Genomic DNA, 17620 nt, shown 5'->3' with positions numbered 1-17620 from the left:
TCAATAACTCTTGACTTCTTAACTCTCACAGCGGCTATAACACTAAAGGAGTTAATTCACTGACTCCACCCCCAGAACCGCAGGTTCCCACCGAAGCGATAGAAGCCAAGTCATTTCAGAACAATTTGCTCTCCACATGTCTGACTTGTTCACCAAGCTTGGCAAGTAATTTATTTCTGAGATGGTTTATAACTATTATTATGAGTTGAGACCAACATGTATGACAGACGTGACGTCACGTTCGCCACGTTGCTGGGTGTTAGCATATTTAGCTTAGCACAAGTGTTTGAGAAAAAATCCAGCAGGTGATTTGTAGTAATCTGGAGCACGTATTTCCTTATCTTGAATGTTTACATAAATAATTGTCTAATTTATCAACCTTTCTGATCCCGATTTTTTTCTTTGAAAAACTGTAAAAGGCTTTTTCATGTTGAAAGCATATTCCGCACTGATATAGTTTATGTTGTGACTTGCAGTTGTTGTGCCTTCTCATATGCATTTTGCTGTATGTTTGTATCATTTTCTTATTCTAGATATTAAGATGAGTTTGCCTGAGGATGAATCGCCAGCATCAGTATCTCTCTCTCCCTCACTCCTCCGTCGCTTCTTCCAAGATCCAAGCTCCAAAAATGGCTACGTAAGCGTTAATATCTCTGAAACTCCACATCTCTAATTGAGGCATGTTGATACAGTTGTATAAGAATGTATTCATTTGTTACATTTTTCATTGTTATGTTTTGTTGTTGTTTATGATCCAGAGACCAACACTGAGGAGCACATTGATGTCCCCGGCCAAACTTCACGACAGCCCAACAACCCGAAGACAATCTGTGTTAGTGAGTGGACAGCCATATGGGGGAGTGCAGAGAGACCCTGTCTTTTATTAGACATTCAGCAGAAACAAACTGGGTAAGAAATGATGGCACTAAATACCAGGTTGGCTTTTTTTCTGTGCATATCCAGCAATCTACCTGTGTTAAAAGAAGATTTACTGTCTTATTAAATGAACTGCATGCATTACTTTCTCCGCCTTGCACTTTGAACAATTCCATATATATTGTATTGAAGAAAAATGTGTTAAGCATACTGTGTTTTGTATTGCACAGCTGATATATGTCCAACCTTTTGATAAGCTATATTTGAATGAAAGCGACATTCGAAACATGAAAGTGTACGTTATCACCTATTCTGTGCATGGTGAGATAAGCATTGGTCTTCATCTGATCTTTCTGTGTCACGGTTCCAGTTGTTGAATGTTCTGATCTTAGATATAGACAAAAAAAGAGTTGGTATACAGATGGGTTTACACAATTGTTTCCAAAGCAAAATGAAACTACAGTGCAGCATACTGGATCAACTTATTTCGGATTGTTAAAATAGAAGACTTGCCAGAACATTATTGTTGGACTGACAAGTGATGTTTAAGTCCACAAGCAATACAATCTTTCTATCCCTAGAGGTCTGAGTATGTTCTCTGGCCCTACATTTCTAAAAGTCTCCAATCTGTTTAAAGTCATCAAGGATTAGAGATCATGGTGCTGAAACAAGCTCTCAAATTAAACATTTTTGTTTGTCTAATGATGTGGTTGTACTTTCAGAGCTGCGTTTTGTTAAGTCAGGGGGTGTCAATTCTGTTGATGTGTCACGCCGGATGATTAAAAGCCTCAAAAAGCTTGGATGACGTCTGAGCAGAAAACATCTGCAGCATGCATAGACTGCTCTGTGTCTCCAACATCCCACCAGCTCTACAATAAGGGGAGCCGAAAGGTCACGCCTGAGAAAGAGTACCATCAAAAAGGTCCTTTGATATTGCAAATTAACATTGATATTCATGGGGATAATTATTGCAATTCACGTCAAATACCAGCCATTAGTGCTGCAGTGTTAGGGGAGAAAGGGGTTTTGGTTATTAGAAGCTACTTATCAGACAACTGTTGCTGACTGAAAAGCCTGGCTTGCTTCTGACTAACATCAATATCCATGTTCCATTAAAACAGACAGGACAAACCCTCTGCAATTCCCCTATTGTAATGGCTTTCACAATAAACCCGTGGCTACAGCATTTTGCAAAGTGCAGATTTATGAGAACAAATGTAAATTTTGTATCAATCTGGTTTGACAAACCATAAACAACTTGTTGTTTTGTACAGTTTTCAGACTTAGTAATAGTGAATAAGTGCAAAGAAAAATGCTTTACTTCAAAATGTTGTATCTAAAATGTATTAAATAGTTTTTTGGTTGGTGAAGGGGAAGGAGGGTATTTAGTACCCTTAGAGCTAAGCTATCAAAGGAACAGGATCATAATTAGTTATTGGCATGAGTCAAGTTTCATCAGCATCATATCTAAACAAGATTGACAGGGCATCAAAGTATGCAGAGGATGGTGGATGCGTCTATTAATATGTACAGGCTCTACCCTGATAGCTTGTTTAATAGTAGATATTTGTCAAAATGATAATTTTTTTTACATCTCAATATTAAAATAACATTTTATCTTCAGTAGAATGTAACAGAACAGAATTATGAATTAACAGAATTATGTCAGAATGTCTCAGTCTATTATATATCATAATAATTTTGTACTTTCAGTGATGTTACATGTACTCAATATCACTGATTTCCAAAAAACAAGCATGGGATGCAGAAGTTCAGGTTTATTGTGGATTTTCTTTAACCAACAATATATTTAGAGGCTCACGTATGCACACACTCCATCACTGTCAAAAAAGCAAAACAAAGAACGAAGAAGTAAAATGTTGGAACATTTTTGTTTGTGTCCACAGAGAAACAGCTGATCAACCAAGACGGTTCCATCCACATTCTTAAACTTGAACTCGAAGCAACAACTTTTTTCAAATCAAAATTCTTTTGAAACACATTGTAGTTGTATGCTGTATTACAGATTCACCACCAAAAAGAAAGGCTTAAAATAAATGATTAAAAGTCTAAAATGTTTATGATATTGTGTTCAATAACTGATAAGGATAAATGAAGTACAACAGGAGGAGGTAAAAAAAAAAAAGTCTAAAATTGAACCTGAACAGTTGTGACATCAGTCAGTTTGATAGATTTGTGTGACAGAAGAAGGTGGAGGGATGATGACACACAGATCATGTGTCTGTCTCGCTTTGTTTACCCAAATGTCAGCCTGCTGGGACAGCTGAGTTCATTTACCTCCCCATTAGTCAGTCAACTGTTCCAAAACAGGCAGCGTCTCAGGGCTGTGAAGCGAGCATGACCAGGTGAGTGTCAGCTCTTTATTTTAAATTTTTTATTCTTTTTTGGAGTGTGATCCTCCAATCTGCTTCTATCCCACCTAATTTTCTGCAGTGGCATCTGTTTATTTGCCCTGTCTTCCCTCCTTGGTGTCTCACTGAGTGTGGAAATGACCGGGCTATATGGCAGCTTTGCCTCCCCTGGATTCCCGCAGCCATACCCTGACAACCAGTTCGTGGTGTGGAACATAACCTCTCTGCACGGCCACCGCATCAAGCTCTACTTCACCCACTTCAGCTTGGAGCCCTCCAATCAGTGTGAGTACGACCACATCCAGGTGAGCTGCGTCCAAACAAAGCCCCATTTGTGCACACCGGAACTCCTTGCTCACCGAAGAGGCCTCTAACCCTGTCAAAACAGGTTTTAGCAGAAGGGAATGAAACCCTGCGGTTCTGCGGCGAGGAGGAGAAGAACCACGAGAGCACCCCCAGGAACACCATCATCATGTCAGCCGGGAACGTCATGTCGGTGGTCTTTAGGAGTGACTACTCTAACGAAGGCCGATTCACTGGCTTCCAAGCGTTTTACACCTCAGAAGGTGATGTAAAAATGCAACGTTTGTTCCCAGAAGGCAAATAGGACATCAGCAGCTATAATGAAATGTTTTAAAAGTCCTTTCAGACTTGTCCCTGGTTTAACACACCTGAGTCAAATGGCTTTTTGGACCTGATTATTTGACTCAGGTGTGTTGAAACGGAGACACATCTAAAACCTGCAGTCCTGGCGTCCTGACATTGAGGTTCCCTGCCCTAGAGCTTTATATCTGTTTATTGAGAAGTTATAGGTTTGAGGACTTGAACTCTCCAGGTGGAGTGTAAACAAGTCTGTTGAACATAAGAAGGAGCTTGACAATTCAAGGCCCTAGGAGTTAAAGTCAGGATGTTACAATGAATCCTACAGACCCATTTAGTAATTTAAAATATTATTAAAAAGTTCATTTATTTCACTAACTCCATCATCATGAAGAAAATTATAGATTAATTGGACAAGAACTACCCATTTTAATATCTTTATTTCTTTTAGTTCTAGTGATTTTCTGCTAACAGCTAGTGAGGGGATGGCAACTAAATTAGTATTTTATATCAGATCAATAAAAACGTTTTTAAAAAAAGAAATGTGGGCTTAATGAAAAGCGTGTTTAATACCTGCTTAAAAGCTATTTTCAAAAGGTACTTTTAATCTGACAAATGAGACTCGGGACATACAGTATGTTCTAATTTATTGAATAGGACTGTACAGCAATCACTATAAAGACATTAAGACAGTGATGTGAGCTCTTCTGTTTGTTATCACTGCAGAGCTACAGAGCAACTAAAAGTTATCAAGAGCCTTTTTGATAATGCGTGTGAAAAATGTCTAGACAGGAGCTTTTCTACCATCTTGAAAAAAGTAACCATGACTCTGAGCCTTCAGACAACATAACATACAATGCTACGCTTTGAAGAGAAGCAAATTGCTTTTATTAAGTCATGCTAAACACACCGAATGTGAGTGGGTGGATGGATGGCACACTTAAGCAAAATAGTGAGGGGGGGAATTTGCGTTCTTTGTTTGCCTTTTACTCAAGAGTTCGTCAGAGTTCTTTTATTTCTTTGAGGTGTATGGTAACCAAGACCATACACCTTCATGCTTTTTCTTCCAGGTTCTTTTAAGCAGCAGTAACCCGGTCTGCTGTAGCATCAAACCTCAGCTTGCTTATATCACATTATTACACTAAATAGTGCAATGGAAATAAATTGATTGTTAGTATGGCTCATATGCTAAGGCAGTAGTGGCTTACACTACTCAGGGTGATGAATCCAAACAAATATTCACAGTTGAAACCGTAAATGGACTCAAGGCACACTCCAGGCTCACACATCTCATTAAGACAGTGTAGCATCAGGCATCTGTAGAGTGCCCGCCCGTAAATGAAAAGACACAAATGTAACGCTAAACCAGCATCCTGTCGGTCTCTTCCAGATATCAACGAGTGCCTATCCAGGGTAGATGGCGAGCGAGTATGTGACCATTTCTGCCACAATTACATCGGTGGCTATTACTGCACGTGCAAGCAGGGACACCTTCTCCATGACAACAAGAGATCCTGCACAGGTAGGAGCAACAGGAGCTGAAGCCCAAGAGGCGTGTTCATTTGGGCGCAATCAAAGGAGCTCGAAAGGCGCACAGTGAGGTGTGGTGTTAAAGAGCTCGGCATGAGGGAATGACTGCATTAGTAGTTGTAAAGCAGATCAGATAAACTCACGCTGAGCCTCTCAGCCTCCTGTTTCTGTCTGAGATAAGTGGTGAAAACAAGTCTAAGTCCTCAAAATGCTTTCTAACACAACGCTAAGATTTTAAGACATTTTAAGCAAGATGAAAACGCACCTACATGTAGTAAGATGCCACCATTTGTTGGTGTAAAATCCTTTGCAGAAAACAATGATTTGACTTTTAACACGAGGCACGTAGTAAGTGTAAGATGTTGGATTTCATAATGCAATAGGTGTTAATTCCAGGCTGAAAAGAAATTCTGATGCATGCAGTAGCTGATCTCTGGCAGCTGGTGCGCAGTGAGGTTAATCACAGCCGATTCCTCAGGGAAGAGCAACTTCGAAATGGCTATAAAAATTGATACCTGTGTGCAGCACTTACAGCGCACCGGCACCAGGTAATTAATCACAATTACCAGCTGATGTGCCTTAAATTATTATACTTTGCCAGGGGGAAAAAAACGGTGGCACAACAAATCATGCAATGAATAGACAAAAATGATTATCTGCCCACAGATTGTACTAATTATATAAATTACAGCAACTCTGCCTCTTTGCGGAAGCTCATTTGTTTTTTTCCATAACTTCATCTACACACTTTGCCCGGGCAATAACACAGATCAAAATGAATCTAATCTTTAATGGTGCCAGTGGAGAGAGCAGTTCACAAAGAAATATTCTTTTCCGTCTTTAAAAAAAATCCGCCGTGACAAAGCAGTTGAAGGAAGAAACCATTTTTAAGAATTCAGTATCATTCACTGAGGTTTGAACACTGGGTATAGGGCTCCTTCGTCCTCTGGGACAGTACAGAAAGTGTTTTCTAGATTTTCCAGGTGGGTAAGATTCTTATAAACTGATCTATTTATATTCTAAAGTATTTAGCTCTACCAGGATCTAAGGGTAAGTAAATCTGAAAAGGTGAATATTGACACAAAACACGCGTAGGAACGCACTCGCGTCCTAAACAAGTGCAAATTTCATCTAATCTGTGTTTCCTCTACAGTGCCCTGCAAAAGCCAGGTGTTGACGTCAGCATCTGGAGCTCTGACTAGTCCTGGTTACCCAAACCCCTACCCGCCCATGAGCCAGTGCAATCACACCATCAGTCTGCCAGAGGGCTCCAGAATCATCCTGGACTTCTTGGAACCTTTTGACATAGAGGGACACCCCGATGTCCCCTGTCCATATGATATGCTAAAGGTCAGTACCGCACAAGGCCAATGTAGACAAGACAATGAATAAGTAATGTATTCCTCCCCATGGCTTTAAGACGACCTGTCACTGATTTACCCTCTGCCAGCTGATTTACTGCATGCTTCTGCGTTTTCTTGCATATTTGAGTTTGGCAGGGCATCGGTCAGGGACCCGATGAATCAATCTTCTTTTTTTTTTTTTTTAAAGATTTCAACAACTGGACAAGAGTACGGACCGTTCTGTGGCTCGGCACCACCAGACTCTATAGATACTGGAAGTTACCAAGTGCATGTGGCGTTCAGGTCTGACTCTACTGGGAAGAACAATGGATGGAAGATCAAATACACCAGCACTAAAGCTGAATAGCTTTCATAACTTCTAAACTGATGGCATCCTGCCTGGATAATATTTTCCTCTGCAAGTATTAAGATATGGGTTTTTTTTTTTGCTATTAATAATTATAACAGTATATAAGTTTTGTTCTATTTTTCTGACTTTTTTTGAACCAATACATTGAAAATTGAATGCACATGACCTGCAAATTCAATTACACCTCTTAATTTTTACTCTTTTTTTTTTGCCTGTGGAGTAGCACACAATTGTTTTGAAAAAGGGGAAGCTCAATTATTTTTAGGGTTTAAAAAATATTAAGGTCGTCATGCATTTGTGTTCAACCCAGTTTAATCAGACACACTGAGGGTACAGTCACATCTCACAGAGGAGGACTTTATTTACAGACAAGTGAGTTTTAAAGGTATTTATTCTGAGTCCGGCTGTTCTGTTCAGCTTCTCGACGACCATAAATCACAGCAGATAGGACTGGACTAAAGTTATGGAGAAGCTTAAGGAAACGTTAGATTACGAAAGAAATTCTCAGAGTACTGTTCAGTCCATCAGCCATGTATGCCCACAGCTCAGGGTTTTTCACCTACAAGGCAAAGGCAAAACAAGTGTTTTCCAGAAAAGCAGCCAATAAATAACACAATTCATCATCTTCCCTTTCCTTCAAATATTCACCATTTTGTGTTGGTCCACCATCAAGAATGCAAAAGACGTTTGTGATCAAATGTGAAAAGTTCAGGGGTTACTCTTCCTCTACTCTTTCATGCATCATTCAGCTCATTCATTTCATTTCATTTTTACCAGGACAGTAATTGCACTCATTTTCTCTCATCTCTTTCGCCTCTTTACAAATTGCTTGGTTGAATTTAATGTTTTCACTTTTTATTAGACCTATTCTGAGGTTGTTTTTTTTTGTGATTAAACAGAAACATACTTCCTTAAAATCTCAGCTGAGCCACAGAGGATAAGATTTGTTTCCAGCATGATGTGCCGTGACAGACCTTCGGGGGACCTGGGTGCTTACCTGAGCGCTCTCGAGTCACCATCTCGTCCTTACAGAGAGCGTGACATACGATGGCGCGGTGCAGCTGACTGCCCACATACTGCTTCAAGCTCACGCCAAACTGTTCAGCCGAGGTGGAGCCAGGTTCACAGGCATTACGCACACCATGATTCCCATTACATAGCTGTTGGAGGAAAAACCCCAGCAGCAGTAAAAGCTCAGAACTCGTGTACTCATGCAGAAACGTACTAAACTGGTGCACAAAAAATATGAGCACAAGACAGAAACTTTAAACACATTTATTTACCAAAAGACATGTTAAAACGTAGCCCTTACATCATATCATACAGACGTTACACCTCGATGTATCCTGGAGAACAATCTGCTTTAAAAACTATTCATGAAAAAGCAACGGGTCCGCTTCACACCGAAGCTCAACTGTTTTTGCAAAGACACAATACTCACTAATTCCCCTAGGACAGTTGGGAATGGAGCACGTTATGCCTGTATTATAATCTCACACACAAAAAACGCAAGAAGATTACGTAAGTAAAAATAAGTCCATCGATTCTGTTCGGTGTTCCAGAGATAAGAGGACGCAACAGAGAACCTACCGCGTGTTCGTGTCACACGGACCAACACACAGTCTTACATCACACATCCATCAGACCAACACATGACTGTCAGGATTGTAGACAATATATACACTTAAATCATCCACAGTGCATAGATAACGTGTTAATCTAGTAGTGTTATCTGGTTTCTGGCGGTGTTGTACGAGGCTGCTCAGGCAGAAGGCTGTTTGTTTTTCAGATAGAATTTGCTGTAAGAAAGAAAACAATTCTTTTTTATCCGATAAGTAAGGAAGTCTGACTAAAGGAATGTGTATGTAGCACATGGCATCTGATGCTTTAAGTTTTGTAAAAGTCGCCCTGGATTTTTGAGCGCATCATTGCAAACGCATGAAAATTGTTCCCCAAACAAACTAAATGATGCCATTTGATTGGCCTTGAAATAGCTCCTCTAGCTAATCCAAATCCCTTTTTTGTTAAAATGCTGCCTCTGATGAAACATAGAGCATATTTGTCATCTTGGAATATAGTAAATTGGCAGATTTAAAAAGGAGACGTTTGACAAACTCAGAGGAGCACTTTGTCCATCTCTGGGAAGAAATTATATTCATTTATATGAACAGTTTCGCAACCGATTGCTATCTATGAAGCTAACTGCAACTAGCCTAACTTAGAGAACAGACAAGGCAAAGCAGTTTTTAGTTAAAACGGTAACAAAATTCACCAGTTAATTGTATATCTGATAAAACTGAAAGCAGAAAGTGAACACCAGAGTACCATACTCAAGATTACAAAACACAATTTCTAGATTTATTCTTAAACACTGACATATTTAAGGGCATCTGTGAGTGTCAAAAAGTAAAGTATGAACCTTTTTAGAACATTAGTAAGACCAATATTATTCAAATTTAGGACAAGCATGAATAGCAAGAAATTATTTAATCCAAATTACTAAATAACGTAGCTCACTTAGCTTGGCAAGATATCCAACCTGAAACTTGTGGGGTTCTTTTGCCCTAGGAATATGACGATACTTTTACACCAAGGGTTACTGCATACAGTAAACCTAAAACAGCAACTAACCAAACAACTGACCTGTTTTCTACCCAAACGTTAAGTAAACATTCGTTATTCACAGTAAAAAAAAACGAGCTGGTAGTGGATATGTTACAATAGGTTTTATTTTAAAAGTCTAAACTATTTTCAGAAGCAAAAAATAAAAACTGAAAATGAATGAGTAAACAAATCCGTTATATAAACTAATGCAAATTTAAAAGCTAGTGTAAAAAATCTACAGTTTTTTTTTAATTTTATTTCTTTTTATTTATGTTAAATGTTTTGGTACACTGCAGAACCCTGATCAGTGCCATCTAGTGGACAATACAAAGACTAGCTGTTTTTCCTGCAGACGGTTCAGTCTCCCCTGGCGATTAATCAGACATTTTGAACACTAGTGGCCAGCTGCATTAGAACAAATAAAGCTTTTGAATTAGCTTTTGATTAGTTTGCTTTAAATGTGGGGGCTGAAGGTGCCAGAATCTAGAAAATGACTCGTCAAACTTGTACATGTGAGGCTTTGAATAAAATGTTAACATTTATCTGTCAGTAAGGTTTTAAATACGAAAAACATAAAACAGAAATCATAAGAGCTTGAATTCCTTGCATGTTAAACTTTTTAGTACTTCAATATTTATTTAATTATGTCATAGTTCCCTTATCTATAGCCCATCAGGAAATAATGTAAACAGTCACTTTGGCTAGACAAACATCCAGTTAAATTTGTTCGTCTTTTGCTAAAAAAACAAAAAACAAACAAAAAAAATATATACCCCAATGTGGAAATCACTCTCTGATGTTAGATTGGTTAATGGACAGCAGGCCAATCACTTTGCCCGTAGCTGAGTTAGTCCAGGCCACCGATTTTAATGAATACGGCTCACAAGTTTAAAAAAAACAAAAAATAAAAACTGTGCTGCAATTCAGGACTATGAGATAATTACATAAATACTACAATAATTATATAAGCTTTTACAATTGAATTCAACTTTAAAAGGAAGATTATCAGATATAATTGTGCGTTTTAATAATTACAAATATTTTCGTAATGATGGGTAACTATTTGATGAATACAATACCAATATTCTTTAATTACCACATAATGTATAAATAAATACACATTTATTTATTGTGGCACTTTTAGCTCTTGATACCTGCCAAGTACTGGATGACATTAACTTTCAGCAAAACCACACTAAGACTACTGGGACCTAGCATGTTAATATTCACAAGCATATGTTTGTCTGTAGCTATCATCCCAACATAACACAAATATTGAAATCAAAAAGTGGTTAAACATAGTCAAACTGAACTCGTTTGTGCAAATCAGCCCAGGCGCTCTTCCAGGCATCCACCAACTTCACTGCTTTCTCAGCGTTCTCAAAACGACGCAGAGATCAACACTTTCCACATTCTTAGCAGGAGCTACATAAACAGCAACACAGAGCAAATCCCATTCTGCTGACCCGGAGGCAGGTTAGTGTGAATCCTTATCAGTCTCTGCTCGGTCAAACCTAGCTGCTGCCGTGGGTCGCTGTTCCCGCCCCCTGCCCGTGTTTGCCGCCGTCCTGCTGGGTGCCGCTGATGGACTGCATGGCCTGAATCTGCTGCAGGCGCGTCGACAGCTCCGCCTCGCAGGCCTGCAGCAGCGCGGTGGTCCTGCCTGTGTCCCAACCCAGCACCTGCTGCATGGCTTCCAGCCCTCTGCTCACTACCGCCTGGAAGCACACACAGCCGAACAGAACTTCAAAACACAGGAAATCTACACGGGGAATTTTGATGCCGCAATTAAAATCTCATGAGTGGCACATAGGCCACCATCGTGTAAAGAAGTCCGGCGGTCCAAAGCCACATAGGGCAGAGAACTGACACTTGTACATCATTACTCAAAAACACACATGGTGGAGATGCTGTTTTTCGGTAGGCGCAGTGAAGCTGGTCAGAGTTAACGGGAAGACAAATGTGGTTCAATGCAGGGCAGTGGTGCAAAGAAAACCTTTAAGAGCGGCAAACGACTCAAAACTGGAAGGTTTCGAATCTGCAAAGCTGGTAAGACACAAATGCGTCAAGAGAGTCAAACCATGGGAAAATGTTTAAAAGGTACCGGTACCCTTGCCAGCTGTAGTCTCTTTAAGGTATTTTTACACGTCAGACTCAGTGGGCTCGCTGGTATTAATGTGCGCCCTGAGCAACAAGCGCACCGCTCAAAGATGGGGTGTGAAACGATTGCCTCAATTTTTTCCCTATCAGTGCGCTTCCAGGACCACAGGCCGACTAAGCCTGCTGATGAATAATAAGCTGTTTTTCCTGCAGAAGGTTCAGTCTCCCCTGGCGATTAATCAGACATTTTGAACACTAGTGGCCAGCTGCATGAGAACAAATAAAGCTTTTGAATTGCTTTAAATTATTGGTTGGTTAACACATATACACTTGTATAACTGGCTGTGGAAGGAGACAAGAAAAATAGGACATAGGAGAGTTCATAGAACAGCTGGATTGTGCTTTTGTTGCAATTCAGTGGCTTTGTAGAGATCTGGATTTTCTGATACAGGTGTTTTTATTTTATTGGATTTAGATAATTTAAGCCATTGTAGAGCAGTGGGGAGAGAAGAATACCTGCAAATCCTCAGTGGAGAGTCTGGTCTCTGGGCTGGTTTTGCCTTTGAGGACCATCAGTGTCCTGGACATGAACTCGGACGCAGAGTCCACCTCCAATCCATCTGGCATGTCCACATCTCCAGCACCTGACATATTGAAACGGGTTCTCTCTTATATTCAGCGTAGATTATGGTAAATTGGTTGAAATATTAGGGATTACTGGGGAGCAGCAATGACTCCATCTAGTGACCAAAGGGTAAAAGTGCAACAAGGGACCACGAGCAATCAAAATGTGAAGTACATTTGATCTCTAAAATATAATCTAGAAAATGACCCCTAAAAAAAGGATTAAATTTTCTCCTTAACATTGTTTTCTTTTAAATTAAGGCAAATATTTGCCTGTTGAATAAGCTTTGTGCAGTAAGATATTGATGTTTGAAAACTCATTAACGTCTCCAAAATGCCTAAGAATACATTTCTATTTTATTACAGTAGCATAATCTCACATAATAGATTTATTCAGCAGAGAAAAAAAAACCTACGATAAAAATAACATTGTTTTCTTTTTATTTATAATTATTGGCAACCCATACTTTAAAAAAAACAAACATTTTAGTGCTTTGTACTCTTCTTGCTCCCAAGCAGCTAGGAACATTTAACCATTTGTCAATGTTTCCCTGGGGTATAAAAATGGAAGGATAGACAAAGTATTGGCATAAATAAGAAAATAATAAATTGATAAAATGAGGGAGGGAGGAAAGATACAAGAAGCAGATGAGGAAGGACACAAAAAAGAAAGGATGGAAAGAAGGGCACAACATTTCACAAATGATAAGGGACTAAAATCTTGATGTAGAAATATTTTTCCATCTCTTAATTTCTTTTTCCAGACTAGAAACATACTGAAAACAAATGCCAGAGTGCGTAGGAACTTCTAAACAACAATTTTTTCTTCTCTAAATCAGAAAGCATTAATGTTGCAGAAAATGTTACTGAAAATTGCAGAAAGGTTTCTGTTGAACATCTTATTCTCAAATGAAATGCACGGTTCTTATTCTGCTGAAAAGGACAAAAAAAAAAAAGTATTTCAAACTGTTAAACCACTTTGCTCAATGAGACAAGGATAAAATCCCATAGATCGTCATTTTCAATAACCATTTCCATGTGGGCAGTATAAAAATACATTTAAAAAAAGTAGTAACTACACATTTATTTTGCCTTACCGTCCTGGCTAGAAGGACTTGTGGCGCCCTGCTGTCTGTTCTCGTTCTCCACAGCTTTGAGGTACATCTGGAGCAGCTCTTTGGACTGCCTTTCCTCCTCTCTGCGATCCAAAACCCTCTGCAGCGTCTCCTGAAGTTCCTCTGCCTTCTTCTCTTGGAAGCCCAGGGCAGAGGCTAGTTCAGAGCATGGCGCCTCCACTAAAGACTAGGAGAGGAAAGTACAACGTTCTCTTTAAATGACACAGATATGTGGAAGTATGAACGGTTGAAAACTGTACCCGCTTGTACATCTTAAAATGGCAAAGAAGAACTATTGGAATGTGTTTTCTTTTTTTTTTTCTATGCGGCCTTACTTCTAATCCGCAACACAGGATTCTAAAGTGAAACAGTGAAATCCTGCCCGTACCTGTAGGTCTCCCTCAGACATGAGAATGATACTGGCCAGGTCTTGCTTCAGCTGCAGCGCCAGATTCCACCACGGCGCCTCAGCGATGAAGGAGTCGACGGCATCGGCTTCCAGAACCACGGACTCTCTCGCCATCCAAGCCGTGCCGCCATCAACTGTAATAACAGCAAAGAGAGCAACAAAACACATGAAATGTGCATCTTTCACCCCCCTGATGGGGAGAGATTGTTACCCTCCCCACCAGAGTAACAATCCAGGCTTACGATAATTCAACCTGCTTACTCTTGCGAGCTGGAGCCCACGTTTCTTTGTCATGCAGCAGCATGAACTTGGTGTTAAAAGGCAAACACAAAAAGTAGGCTTGATCCTCTACTATGGTCCCATCACCCTCAAGGACCACAGTGACTGGGTCAGAGGGGCTCACTCCCAGAAACTCACATCCTGTTGGAGGGAGAGCAATTTTAAGTTAACAGATAATGAACTAAATAGCATGCAACTCTGAAACAATCTAGTCAATAACACCACCGGAATTGTAATTGAGGAACTCTACAATGCCAACCAGAAGTATTTATTCCCCTTCCATTTGCACATTTGTCAACTATTTTTAGTGAGAGTTTATGCAATAAACCCACACACAAAAAAAATAAAAAGGCAGATTTTTTGGTGTGTCTCGTACGTCAGCAGTGACATTTACTGTCACTTGTTTTTCCACAAAGCTATTCAAAGGCTGAACGGCTACGGCTGCCAGCAGGCGCAACCCAAATAAATCAAATGCCTTTGATGGGCAGAGGCTGCATGGCTTTAGTGATCTGGAAAAGGGCCTGGTGACTAGCTTTCTAGGAATGAACACAAACAGGGGGTTTATTTCCAAGTTTTAAAACCTGCAGGTTCGAACACGACTGAAATCGACTTGTTTCTGCACACAGAAACAAGTCTGTGAGTGATCATGATTGATAAGCAGGCTTAAAGTGAGTAGTGGATGCACCACGGGTCCCGAATATCTTCAACATCATAACTGTCCTTCCTTTCACTTCCATGTTGTCTCCCATCTGAGGTGCAAAACCAAACGGAAATGGACAAAAACAGCAAGTGGAACTACATGGAACTAATCCAAATGTCATCTAACACAACCTGTTCGTTTTAATAGCAATTCCTCGGAGATGCTTAACTCATGCCAACTTACCTTTTTTCTTCAGATCATTCAACGAGGGAACAACCACTCCGTATGATTTCTGCCGTGTGAAGTTACACACTTTGCAGGGTCTCCCATCTGTCATTATAAGCCTCAAGCTTTGAGTCCTGTACTGATTTTGAGCTTTCAACCTAGAAACCACGAAATTACAGTGCTAAGCTTTCAACTAGGCTACTGCTGCCTTTTCGAATGCGGAACCGCCACTTGAGCGCGATGAATGCTGGGATGTGAAGTTTCTAACAAGAAAACGAGAGAAGAATGTTGCAAAAATAAAATCACCAAAAAAAAAAAAACAACAAAAAAACAACAACAAAAACAGTCAATCAAGATTAAATTTGTTTTTACATACTCTTGTCTTGAAAAAGAGACAAAGTCAGCTAAATTACAAGCACTTTATTTTACTTTATACATTTATGTTTGAGAGAAACGATGACGGCACAAAAACATGCAAAGGCTACAGTTTACATACACATTTTCCCAGTATTTTAGCAGTCAAGACTCTGATAGGACTCATGTAAGAGTTAAAATACAGTAAGCATTTATTTGAACGTTACAAACAAAAAGCCATCTTCAGGAAAAGCAATCGAGCGTGATACCGTCGACCTATCGGGGGGCTGGGAAGATGGCATCCACCGAGCAACCTGATCCACCAACACAGGTCTTTCTTTGTCTATCACCCAACATTTACCTCACATCCTCCAGATATCATTGGGAGCTCTTCAAATTTGCTTCTAATTGTTGCTTTTACGCATTAGCCCTTTGAGCGTCTCCTTCAGTAACAGCTCAGCTAATGGATGCTAGCATGCTTGCTAGCTAGCATGCTAGCTAGGGAGCGTTTTAAAAGTTTCTTTTCACCCAAACTGCTGTACATAAGTAGTTGTAAATAAGTTGTAGGGTTGGCCTTATGTTTTCACATGTAACATGGTTAGTTTACATTAGTGTCCTATCATTTATAACGCTCCCACGTTGCTGAGTTTTTTTTATTTCTATTTTGAACATGGAGTCATGACTGTCATGAGTTCTTGGCGTGTGCAGGGGAAAGGTCATTCAAAAAGGGGTCACAAGGCTGGCTGGTAGAAGTTTGTTGATGATTGTCTGTGATTGTCTGTCTATCGCTTGGCTGATAAGTTACATGATTGCATTGTAAATGCATGCAGTAAACTTACCAAACAGAAGGTAAAGATGGAATGTATGTTCACTACTAAACCATCAGTGAATTCTCACAGTGACAACTATCATATAATAATCATTCACAACAAAATTAGAACCCCTCAGCTTATATTATGCCAGATATTAACATTGCGATTGTTGACAAAATGAATCTGTAAATTGACATAAACCCTGGTCTAATGAATCAGTTTGAACTATCTGTTACATCCATGTAATTTTAGAAATGAAACATTTGTCGAAAGGTTTATCTCTGCAGATTATTCTGCTCTTTTTTTAATGCATCTTATTGCTCTTCTTTTACCAATCAAACTGGTTTTCTCTTTATCAGCCTTGTTTGACAGGTCAACTACTGACAACAAAAAAATATTCATGATGCATAAATAACCATCCTGTAGGTCAACAATACTACTTGTACTGCAGAGTCTCCAGCTACATTTTTCCTGCTTATATGTTTTGGTCCATAGGAGTGGAAATAAAACAGAACTAGTGGGTTTTTATGTCTAATAAAGCTAGAAATGTTTTTGGCCAGGAAAAGCTTTGTTGGTGCTTCTTTACTTTTATACTCTTACCTCAATTTGTCCAAAGCACGATTTAGGTCATGAGGCCCTGCTTTTTATTTTTTAGGTCTTCATTCCTTTTTTTTTGCTTTGATACTGAAATATAGCAGTTCTTCCCACTGTCAGATTTTTTTTCGTTCCATATTAGACTTATTTATATTTTTCGTATTATTTATAAAAAAGATCTCTGAGTGAAGTATGTGTTTAGTCTTCTAATTGATAAATGTCCTGTTTTGGTGGAATTAATGCATCAGAGCATTTTAGAATAAGGGTGAAAATTCTAACTTAATTTTGGCTTTTCATTACCTGTAAGCAATAATCATCAAATCGAAAATAAAAATCTGACATGTATCACTCTGTGCAATGAATCTTCACTGTTTAAATCAAACAGGTGTAATTTATTAACCCTTAGGTGATGTTCTAATTTACTGAGATTTAACTGCATAATTAGAACTGAAGATATATTTGTTTTTATAGAGGGTTTTTCATACACAATTAGGGCAACACACTGTCAGTAAAAATGTAGGCAACAACTAACAAAGAGCCTAATGAGCTTGCCATGTTTAAAAAAATAAAATAATCGAAGAAGCATATGTTCTAAAATCCTAAGGAGAATGATGAAAGAAACAAAAACATTCAAATTTAAATTTTGATAAATCATATAATGGTTGTTAATCATTGGAAAAAAAGATCATGTAATCTGTCAAAAATAATTAGAAAATCAAACAAGTGCAAAACTACACATGCTGATGAACTGAATATGATTTTTTTAATGCATA

General features: G+C 39.1%; 3 protein-coding genes across 8 annotated transcripts in view; 2 read left to right on the top strand and 1 right to left on the bottom strand.

The window, feature by feature from the left end:
- The first annotated feature begins 545 nt into the window (after positions 1 to 545).
- masp2 (MBL associated serine protease 2) lies at positions 546 to 10441 on the top strand. Of its 5 annotated transcripts, none has more exons than XM_017305892.1 (9): positions 546 to 637; positions 759 to 909; positions 1599 to 1798; positions 3148 to 3242; positions 3377 to 3553; positions 3637 to 3814; positions 5239 to 5370; positions 6532 to 6728; positions 6930 to 10441. In XM_017305892.1, the coding sequence occupies exons 5-9, from the start codon at positions 3386 to 3388 to the stop codon at positions 7086 to 7088; spliced, it is 834 nt and encodes a 277-aa protein (XP_017161381.1). In that variant the 5' UTR covers positions 546 to 637; positions 759 to 909; positions 1599 to 1798; positions 3148 to 3242; positions 3377 to 3385; the 3' UTR covers positions 7089 to 10441. The 5 variants fall into 5 exon arrangements, with proteins under 5 accessions (XP_017161381.1, XP_017161383.1, XP_017161378.1 ...); XM_017305894.1 differs by having other exon boundaries at positions 3366 to 3553; XM_017305889.1 differs by having other exon boundaries at positions 3331 to 3553.
- dffa (DNA fragmentation factor, alpha polypeptide) lies at positions 8353 to 15346 on the bottom strand. The gene is made up of 6 exons (XM_008413424.2): positions 15106 to 15346; positions 14205 to 14363; positions 13923 to 14077; positions 13517 to 13721; positions 12312 to 12439; positions 8353 to 11413 (listed from the first exon to the last, which is right to left on the bottom strand). Exons 1-6 carry the CDS (start codon positions 15197 to 15199, stop codon positions 11210 to 11212), a joined length of 945 nt encoding a protein of 314 aa, XP_008411646.1. The 5' UTR covers positions 15200 to 15346; the 3' UTR covers positions 8353 to 11209.
- Positions 15347 to 15671: 325 nt separating this feature from the next.
- pex14 (peroxisomal biogenesis factor 14) overlaps positions 15672 to 17620 on the top strand; it is a 64142-nt gene continuing 62193 nt past the window's right edge. For both annotated transcript variants that reach the window (XM_008413423.1, XM_008413422.2), the window contains exon 1: positions 15672 to 15772. In XM_008413423.1, the coding sequence (XP_008411645.1) occupies positions 15737 to 15772 (36 nt within the window). In that variant the 5' untranslated portion in view covers positions 15672 to 15736. The remainder of the gene's footprint in view (positions 15773 to 17620) is intronic.

Source organism: Poecilia reticulata, linkage group LG7, assembly GCF_000633615.1.
Source record: "Poecilia reticulata strain Guanapo linkage group LG7, Guppy_female_1.0+MT, whole genome shotgun sequence".
NCBI classification, from domain to species: domain Eukaryota; kingdom Metazoa; phylum Chordata; class Actinopteri; order Cyprinodontiformes; family Poeciliidae; genus Poecilia; species Poecilia reticulata.
Note: the sequence above shows the minus strand (reverse complement) of the source record. Positions and strands in the feature narration are given on the sequence as shown.

What these genes read in the sequence shown, in the direction of transcription:
- masp2 (XM_017305889.1), top strand. An exon ending in AGCGTTTTACACCTCAGAAG is followed by an intron (nt 3,815 to 5,238) that starts GTGATGTAAAAA and finishes GGTCTCTTCCAG; the next exon opens with ATATCAACGAGTGCCTATCC. An exon ending in GTCCATATGATATGCTAAAG is followed by an intron (nt 6,729 to 6,929) that starts GTCAGTACCGCA and finishes TTTTTTTTAAAG; the next exon opens with ATTTCAACAACTGGACAAGA.
- dffa (XM_008413424.2), bottom strand. Translation starts at nt 15,199, where the DNA reads ATGACAGATGGGAGACCCTGCAAAGTGTGTAACTTCACACGGCAGAAA. An exon ending in GTGGGCTCCAGCTCGCAAGA is followed by an intron (nt 14,078 to 14,204) that starts GTAAGCAGGTTG and finishes CTGTTATTACAG; the next exon opens with TTGATGGCGGCACGGCTTGG. An exon ending in TCTCCACTGAGGATTTGCAG is followed by an intron (nt 11,414 to 12,311) that starts GTATTCTTCTCT and finishes GTGTGCTTCCAG; the next exon opens with GCGGTAGTGAGCAGAGGGCT.